The sequence below is a fragment of the Scomber japonicus genome, chromosome 4, assembly GCF_027409825.1.
Source record: "Scomber japonicus isolate fScoJap1 chromosome 4, fScoJap1.pri, whole genome shotgun sequence".
Lineage (NCBI taxonomy): Eukaryota > Metazoa > Chordata > Actinopteri > Scombriformes > Scombridae > Scomber > Scomber japonicus.
In genome coordinates, this window is record NC_070581.1 from 16,207,442 (window position 1) to 16,217,201 (window position 9,760).

Here is a 9,760-nt window from a genome sequence, read left to right on the forward strand (position 1 = left end):
ACATGACAGCGAGGCCTTTTTTAGCCTCTACGCTCTACTGACCCAAACATGTTAATCTAAGTCATGTTACACATAAATGTCATTAGGCCTTATATCCAAGGTCGCTAATCATTTTAAAGCGAAAGGAGCTCTTCCTTTCCATACAGGCAGCGATGTCTCTGCAATTTGTGTCCATGCAAATGAAGACATTCATTTTTGTTCATGACTACACTTTAATGAGTCTCCTGTTAAAGACAAGAATCCAGTTTGTCGTATTAGAGCACATTAGAGTATGAATAAGATTCTCATTCATGTTAAAAAAAAGTTTTCGTGCTGACTTTATCAATGTTTTGTTTTTTGGACAAGAACAGTTGCTGTGTTTCTCAGCTCTTCTGTGTTTGTTATTGAAATTCTGATGTAAGTTACACTTTGTACAAATAACACTTCAAGTAAGAATCTGAGCTCACTTGGAGCCATCATTCACATGTCATGTTAACTCCATCCTTCTTGTTGCACACAGCTTTTTTCTTTCACTTGGATCTGTAACGTGTACTGTGGACACTTTGATATTTCAGAGCTCAAGATGGAATCAAATGGAGCTTATGAGGCCTCTCGGCCCAAATGGACCTCATGTTTACACACTTGTCCATCAGCTGAGCAGCGTGCAGCCTCAGGTATCCAGAGCGATGGTGAGATGTCCCCAAAACCCACTGCGCCGTGTCTGAACCTGGTAAGTGCACTGTGTTTAGACGAAGTTTGTCTAGATTGGAGATAATATGTCAGTATCAATACCCTTTTATCCTAATGCGGAGTCTAACTCATTCTGAGGATATTCGGTCAGTCTTGAGGCAGTATGCTAAGAATTAATAACACATCTTGTGCTCTGTGCTCAGGCCAAAGCATATTTTTTCTGTTTTTACTTTTGATTTTGTTTTTGTTTTTACATTCAGAGTCATCAAAACAAAATGTCAGCTGAGTTAAAGTCACAACCCCCACAAAGAGTAGCTAATATTACATTAATTAAAAGTATTTTTTTTTGTGTAAACAGAAATAATGTTATGACCTTGTTGAGCACTGTTTTGCTGTTTCATCATTTCTAAAAGACATTCAAATCAAGAGCAGGAAACCAGCCCAATTTACTGAACAAGGGAAGCGAGCAGTGAGCTGCTTCTATCTCATATACGGACGCATCCAGACAGCAAAGCAACACAAGAGAAATGTTGCCTTTAATTTTTCTGCTGTAATGTTATGATAACCTCTCGGTCGTGCCGTTGTTAATCCGGTATGTTTAATCTGAGTGTGTGATATTCTTAAATTGTCCGATCGAATAATAATTTAGTTTAAACCCATAGGCTAATTGGAGCTGAATTCTAAGTTAAAAATGAATATTACTTTTTTATTATTGAATATAATTTATGTCAGACATGTCTAAGAGGAACTACACATCTGAATGAAAGTATTTTTCCTCCATGACTGCCGTGTTTTTTTTTTGTCAAATAAAATTTTAAACTTAAGCAAAATTACGCTCTTCGCGTTATTTGCGCAAAAGCAAAGCAAGCATACAATGTTTTTATCGCAGTGAATTAAAGTTAAAATAAATGTAGGCAATTTTCTTGAATTTGGATAACGTGACATTTATTCTAAGTATCGTACCTAATCAAATAAACTGTGATAAACGCGTCGGGATTTGGTGATTTATTTATTCTCTAATTCCCTAATTATCAAATTTATTGTTTCACTTCGGTCTTTCAAACAAATTTCCACATGATCTGTAATTCTAAAAGTATTTTGGAACTAATACATTTCTCAGAGATGATCACACCACAATAAGTGCTATTTTATAGGATATCAGTTCCCTCTTTACTTCTCTCGTTTATCGGCAGAAGGAAGCCGAATATAAATCTATGAATCGGGAGCACTCACACATCGAAGTCTAAATGCGATTAATGAAAACGATTGCAAGTTTGAACACAAAGGAGGTTTCAGTCTCACGGACTGCGAAGTAAAACATTTAGGCCTAGTTGTTATGCCCGACTGTAGCTTATAAAATAGACTTAAGTTAATTGGATTCCATTACATATAGAAACATGAAGAAACAATTATATTTAAAAAAACAAAATAACGGACAGTGTTATCGTGGCCTTCAGTTAAAATGTATTTTTTCTTCAGTCAGTTTTCGGTGTGTTAACTGGTGTGTGTGTGTGTGTATGCTGCCTGCTTCTCCTGTCCTGCTTGATTTGCTGATTAGGCCCATAACAATATATGAAATAGGAATTAAATGGTTAATTGGAGGGACAGAAACCACACGTGATTGAATTTTTGGCGGATTATATCAGACTGCTGTATGCTGTAAGAGACACCACACGCACGAACACGCTTACATGTACACATATGCACACACACACACACACACACACACACACACACACACACACACTTACTCTCACTCTCTCTCACAAACTCTCTCTCTCTCTCTCTCTCTCTCTCTCTCTCTCTCTCTCTCTCTCTCTCTCACACTCACACACACACACACACACACACACACACACACACACACACACACACACACACACACACACACACCACTCCCGGTTTCACGGGTCTTTGTTTCTGATCTGTTAAATCCCACCCACTTGACATGAACACAGAAGAGAAAAAAAAATCTCTCACTCAGGCGCCCACACCATCAGCGCCCAGTCGCTGTTGTCTATACTGCCTGCTGGACCCGTAAGATGGAGACGGAGAGTTGTTTGCCTTTCTCTTCGCAGACCAGTAGGAGGACGCCGCCAGAAAACTCTCCGGGACTGGAGCACGGCGGCACTGGCTCCTTTCTCTCCTGCGATGAGCTGCACAAACCCTCGCACCTTCATCCTCTTCCTCACCGCCTCAGCCTGCGCGGGGATGTGTATGCCGCTGCCATGGGGAGGTTTGGTGATGCTGCGGCGGACTTTACGCACGGCGCTGCCTCGGCGAACCCGTCCGCCTCACCGTCCAAACACACCAAGTTCTTGGACAGTATAAACCAGGATCAAAAGGGGACAGCGATAAGTGGGAAGCCGGCGTTTTACGAGAATAACTCAGACGGTAAGTTAGAGAAACTGAAGAAGAAAAAGAGAAACTGAGCTATAAGAATAAAAGTGGATGGATCAACTACAAGATCTTTACAACTTCTACTACTAACATGTATATGATAATAATGATTTAACTTTAACTTTAACTTTACTTAAAACAAAACAATTACCTGAAAGTAGACTTTAAGTTTTATAGTTAAGAGTTAAAGTATCAAAGTAGTTTATGTAATGAGAAGAATATTGCAAAGACAATCCCTGCCTTTTTTTCCCCAATAGTGACATTTCACAAATTAAATATTGGCCACCCTGCACAGGATAAGCGGGTGTAAAAAATAAACAGATGACAAATAAAATATGAGAATAATCTTTATCCGTCTGCCTTGCCTCATTACATTTTATAACAAATGAAAATACATAGATTTGGTGGATCAGTTTTCCAATTTTTTATGAAAAAACAGTTTTTGCATTTCGCAGGGTTTATAAATGTCTTTCCAACTCATAAACACACACATTTAATTTTTACCAGACATTTCAAAGGAAATTGCTGTTGTGATAAAAATGTCAACAACTTTTCTTTTACCTGACAGTCCTTGATGGAAAGTGGAAGAGGTTAAAGGTCATCCTGGCAGCAAGTTGGGTGTGTCATTAGACTACTGGTCAGTTATCAGGCTTTTAGGCCAACATTCAGCTTGATAAATGTCTTTATTACCAGTTACGCTGTTTCTTTCACTTATTTCTTATCCTCCTCACTGCATATTTTTGTTTTGAAAAACACAATAGAATTGACTTTTGACTGAATTTTGCAAGCAGGCATGCGCACAAAGGCTGTCAGACATAACAGCCCATAAATGTCTATCTTGGGAAGAAAAGTAATGAGTGTAGGAACTGGAACTGTGGAACTGAAGCCTGAGGAAATTATGTGGTCTTTCACTTTATTTATTGGTGTTGATGATTTTGCAAAGCAACAAAGGATATGAGCGCTGATAAGCGCTTTGTGATATCTATCCAGAATAATATACAACAGCTTGATTCATGTTGCTGCCAAAGACAGCCAATGGATTTTTTTCACAATTAGTTATGATAATGATATCAGCTGTCCTGTTTGGAAATTGACTTTTATTACTTTTCTGTAAAATCTGTTTAAATAGGAGAAAGCATATATGATTTCCACTTTACTGTCAGACACACACACACACACACACACACACACACACACACACGCACACATGCACACATGCGCATGCTTGCACACTGACAATTGTTCAGTGTTTAGTTTAATTTTTTCTGTAATTTACAGGGTACATTACTGCAAGTGAGCAGGGCTTTGCATGTATGTATATGCAGAATACTGTGTGTGTATGTCTACACGTACCACTCTTCAATTGTGTATTTGAGTTTGGGCTCACACACCTACGAAGGTAAACATGTCTTGTTTTGTCTGCAGTGGGAGGAAAGTTTAGTGATGGTGGGACAAGCAACAAATGAAAAACCCATCAGCCATTTTCACATTTTTATTTTTGGACGCAACATTAATTTGTAATCAATTTCTCGCAATTATAATACAGAATTTCCAGTTTTTAGTTCATGGTTGGACTGAATTTTTTAAAAATTGTTTCGCAAACATTTCCTTGAATTTGATCATGCAAACTTTTTTTTTTTTTTTTTACAACAAAAAAAAAAACAGTTCAAAGTTTTTCACTATTATTTACAAATGAAATTGGCTCAATACATAAAAAGTAATTCTTGTTCTTCATTTTACACTTGAATGTCTTAATTCAGACCGTTCATACTATATTTTCTGTTTTGCAAAACTCTGGATATTACGTATGATTTTCCCATTGGGAAAATACGTTTTTTGTCTCTATAGGTGCAGTGTATATAGTCGCTACAGTATACCCACAACAAAACCCATTGACACGGATGATGAAGCTCTTAATTCATATTTTCTGATTCATACATTTTCTACACAAAAGACCAACATTTTATACCTTCATAAAAATAAAACAGAATAAAAGAATCTCTTACTATTTAAAAATGTTCTAAGTTCCCATTTACATGCCGAGATCAATTAATTAATTGGTCTTTATAGAGATAATCACCATATAAGTTAAAATTGTAAAGCAGTAAATATTAAATCTCCATTGAACGGACAGGATGAAACATATGTTTTTAGAATTGAAGTACCGTTCTGCACAAATTGAAAACCTATTTGTAGTGAACAAGAGACTCGGAAAAGAGGCAGCTTGAATTTCTACCACCACAGTTTCAGTGTAGTAGAGTTGATCCCCACTCTCACAGCATGATATTCCTACCTATACATTTATATAATTTATCCTCTTATTTGCCTTTTCCTGCATTTCACATAGATCTCCAGTTACACTGGAGTGGAGGCAGAGCGGATGTGGGTGTTTGACAGGGTAAAAGCTACACAATGGCCTGCGGCCCCAGTTTGCAATCTTGACAGAGAATATTTTCGGCATGAACTTCAGTGTGAGGTTGGATCTAATGGACATGAGGAAATTAATGTTACAATGAAAAGTGCTCTCTGTTGAGCCCAATATTGAATTAAGGGAATAGCAAAGTAGTGTTACAGCTGCCCCGGTGAGTGCCTGCAGATAGATGAAGAGTGATTTTGTTTTGGAGCTCAGGGTTAAACATAATGAACATGGACAACAACATCCAAACACTGCGGGAGGGAACAGTCCTTTTCCATGGTCTGTTAACAGGAAGAGAGGGGTAAAGCGTTCAGATTTCCCCTCACAGCTGAATGTGAAGGGCACAATGTAGATCACTGATTCAAACAAGCGTGTGCTTTAGCAGACACACATTTGTAAGATATTTCAGTTCTGTATCTTAATGTGAGTATTTTGACATTGGCATTGCAGAAGGTTTCTTCTGAAACACACTGATATATCTGTTGACCTTTAACATTTTTTTCTGTATTTCCAAATGAAACAAATCAAATCTTGTTTTCTACTTATTGCCTTGTGGGTTTAATTCAAACCAACTCACTGAGAGTGCACTACCTACTGTAAATACAGTGTGTCTGGGCTAATCATATTAAAACAGTACTTGGCTGAATTAGTGGTGTGTGCGTGTGTGCATGCACGCGTGTGTGTGTGTGTGTGTGTGCATGCGTGTGTGTGTTGCGTCTCTCAGGCGCCTCACAGCTCAGCCTTATTTGGCAGTTTGAGTTTGGGAATCAGATTGAGAAGCATAAAAGACAAACGAGAGATTAATGGTTTTCGGTTGTTTGATGTGATAGCCAGTTTAATTTGACTTTGTACCAATGTGTAGAATTTATAAAGTATTGGCTTTAAAGTCTAACTACTGTGTACCAGTAACATTATCCAGGTAAAAGTGTGCTGGTTAAAAAAAGTCTTAAAATGATTATTCTGGCAGTGAAAAAGGGAGTGGTTGATCATTCAGTTGTTTGCACTGGTGCCTCACATGCAAAGATATCTGATTCCCAGCACTGGCTCTTTGTGCACTAATGTTATTTGTGAGGGTGTCTCCTGAATGCCCGGACAGTTACAGACATAAAAATACATTTATGTTGGCTAAAAGTATGAATATGATTTGTCTGTGTTATAGTTCAAAAGCCTACTGATTAATCTTGTGGTGTTTCACTGTTTCAATCTCTCTCTATACAATAGAAATTAGCCTGGTGTGAACAAAAAAAAGTATTTAAATTTTTATTTAACCACAAATGGCTCATTAAGATTAAATATTTTTCAAAGTTAGACTACACAAAATATTTGACAGATGGTCAGACTTCAACAATGTTAAAATCTAAATCAAAAGTTGATGATTGCAATAAATTGACAATAAGAATCGTACAAAAGTTCAAACCTTCAAAACAACCCACAGCGGCATCTTGAAGGCAGCATAACAACAGTTTAAACTACCACCCGATTTAAAAAAAAAAAGAAGTCGAAGTTGCATTTGAATGTATGCTATTTTGAATTATAACAGTTTGTGTATTTCTGTGTTTCCTGCATGCCTCAGTCAGAGAGAAAGGAGCTCCAAAAACCATGGGTTATCCTGGGATTGGCACAGACTGTTGTGGCAAGCTGAAGGAGCCAAGTGGCGGTTTACAAGGAGACTCTATCGCTGACTCCATCGACTTATCGGGCAAGAACAAGAAGCGGCGCAACCGCACCACCTTCAGCACCTTTCAGCTGGAGGAGCTGGAGAAAGTCTTTCAGAAGACACATTACCCTGACGTTTACGCCCGGGAGCAACTGGCATTGAGGACTGAGCTCACTGAAGCTCGAGTCCAGGTGTGTGTCAGGACAACTGTACCTCTTCAGTACTATTATTTTTCACCTTTTTAATTTTATGAATATGAGCAGAGTAGACTTTATTACCTGAATGAGACCTGTTATCATCCTTAATTTTTCCATTGTATTTGATAGGTTTGGTTCCAGAATCGTAGAGCTAAGTGGAGGAAACGGGAACGATACGGAAAGATTCAGGAGGTCCGCAACCACTTTGCTGCCACTTACGACATCTCTCTTCTCCCTCGCCATGATACATACCAGGTACTTTTTCAATGGCGCAAAGCAGAACAAACTCAACCCCACCTTTGCTGATATTGTGATAATTTATGATAATTTGTGATCATTGCAAACTATAATGCACTTCCAAGTTAATTCAGTCAAATTTCAAATGTATCTAATCCTAAAATCTTCCTGTCCAGATGCAGGGCAACTTATGGCCAGGAGCGGTTTCAGGAGGAGGAGGCGGTGGTTCAGGTGCCGGTTGTGTCCTAGGAGCTGACTCCATCCCCTCTTCCTGCATGAGTCCATACCCTCACCCCCACAGCAATCTGCAGGGCTTCATGGGCATGCCCACGTCCCCCAGCCACCCACACCACCACCATCCACCTCATCATCCGGGTATCAACGGTCTCTACTCGCTCCATAGCTTTCCAGGAGGCCTCGGGTCCCCCTCCATCGAGGGGCCCGAGACCGAATACAAGCCAACAGGCCTGGTGGCGCTGCGGATGAAAGCCAAAGAGCCAGGCAGTATCCTCTCCTGGCCAACATGACCACAACAGTGCCAGCTCCCCCATTATGCACTGACTGAGCCAAGGCATATTACATTCCTGACCCATACACAATCCCAGATGTAGGCTACAAACCCACCTCAGCATATGACTCAAATATTTCCTCTTAACATTTATCTAAGCCAACTTGGAGACTTGTCAAAATTCAGAAGATCTTGGAGTAGGAAATTCATGAACATTGAGAGCCTCTTGCACGAAAACCCAGTGTATTCATGGGAACTTTCCATGTTTTAGTTTGATATCGCATTGCTGAGACCAAAGAGGAAAAATTATTTAAGCATGTAAAAAATGTAATTATCACATTAATCATTGTTTTGTCTGTTGTGCTTTTTAGTGTGACCAGTAATAAAGGCCTCCATCTCTATTATCTGCCTTGTTCGGTTGGAAGCTATTTTTGGAGATTTTAGAAAATGCAATGAAAACAATCTCAGCCGGAATTATTTTAGACTTGTCATGACTCTTTTAGAAGAAGATAACCAAAAGAGCTAACCAAAAGTCTGTCACATATTTAAATGGGAATGTGGTTGTGAGGCAAAAATGCTTCACAGGCTGTGGTTGCCATTAACACAAAGGTTTCTGCTGTGTGGGAAGTGAGCTTTTCTGCATTCGAGAAGTGAGCAGAGAGAAGTAGGCTGAACATGTACGGGTGCAGCCTACTTGGCTTCACTTCAAGAGGCCTTCAGGTGGCACCTCATGTATCAGAGGCGAGTGGCAGGTTCATTAATGAAAAGCCTCACTGAGCGACCACACTTCACTATTGATGATAAATTAGAGAGCCTCCCACAGACGGCTTGCTTCACATTGAGGCAGGCATTTCTCATTCACATCTGGCATCAGTGGTAAACCCGACCAACTGAGTAATGAGTTACAGTTTAACAGAAGAAATTGGGGTTACCAGAGCCTAGAGTGTATTTTTTTGTTTATATTATTCACTGAATCCAGGTCATCTGTCCTTGACATAAATATGTTCCTGTGGCATACATGTATTCTGAAAATACATTCCTAATAATGTCAGGAAATCTCCTTGTTGTGCTTTACCCAAAACAATTTACTTGTCAAGGAAACACTGAATTGCATGGTACCATCCCATCTGGTGCAAATTACTAAATACCAACATATTCATGTCAGATGTGCAAACATTTCAATCTGTGTGAGATTGAAAATGCAACTTGTATTTAGAAAAAAAGAATGTTCCACTAGTGGACAAAGCTCTTCCAAGCTCCACTTACTCCCAAGGAGTGTACATAGCTTACGGGGCAATAGATTGGCTCTCCTTTCCCTTCGCTTGCTTCACCATGACAGCCATGGTGGGGTGGATTAGCTGCCATTCCCTTAGTCTGTGCCGGGGTTTTGTGTGAGCCACTAACATGTGGTTCCAATAGAAGAATGCACAAACCCATCAGAAACACTTTCCACACCCACAGCTTCAAATTCCAGCCAGGCCCTGGGAGACGGCAGCTCTTACTGCAGTTACATAGTCCCCCTGATTAAATCCCAGATTAAGTGGAGAAGATAAGAAGACCTGTCAGTAGGGATAAGGGATTGAGGAGATGGCCATCTTTAGGAAAGCTGAAGAAATAGCAGATGGTGGATCAGTGCTCAATTTTAATATTTACTTTTACATGGAGGCAGGTTAATC

General features: G+C 39.4%; 1 protein-coding gene across 1 annotated transcript; it reads left to right on the top strand.

Annotated features, from left to right (window-relative positions):
* The first annotated feature begins 2,711 nt into the window (after positions 1 to 2,711).
* Positions 2,712 to 8,103, top strand: alx3 (ALX homeobox 3). The gene is made up of 4 exons (XM_053317917.1): positions 2,712 to 3,063; positions 7,059 to 7,333; positions 7,469 to 7,594; positions 7,753 to 8,103. Exons 1-4 carry the CDS (start codon positions 2,712 to 2,714, stop codon positions 8,101 to 8,103), a joined length of 1,104 nt encoding a protein of 367 aa, XP_053173892.1.
* The last annotated feature ends 1,657 nt before the right edge of the window (positions 8,104 to 9,760 follow it).

Excerpts from the sequence above, each read along its gene's own strand:
- alx3 (XM_053317917.1), top strand. The coding sequence starts at position 2,712 with ATGGAGACGGAGAGTTGTTTGCCTTTCTCTTCGCAGACCAGTAGGAGG. Across the intron at positions 3,064-7,058 it reads TTACGAGAATAACTCAGACG|TCAGAGAGAAAGGAGCTCCA; the intron begins GTAAGTTAGAGA and ends TGCATGCCTCAG. Across the intron at positions 7,595-7,752 it reads CTCGCCATGATACATACCAG|ATGCAGGGCAACTTATGGCC; the intron begins GTACTTTTTCAA and ends CTTCCTGTCCAG.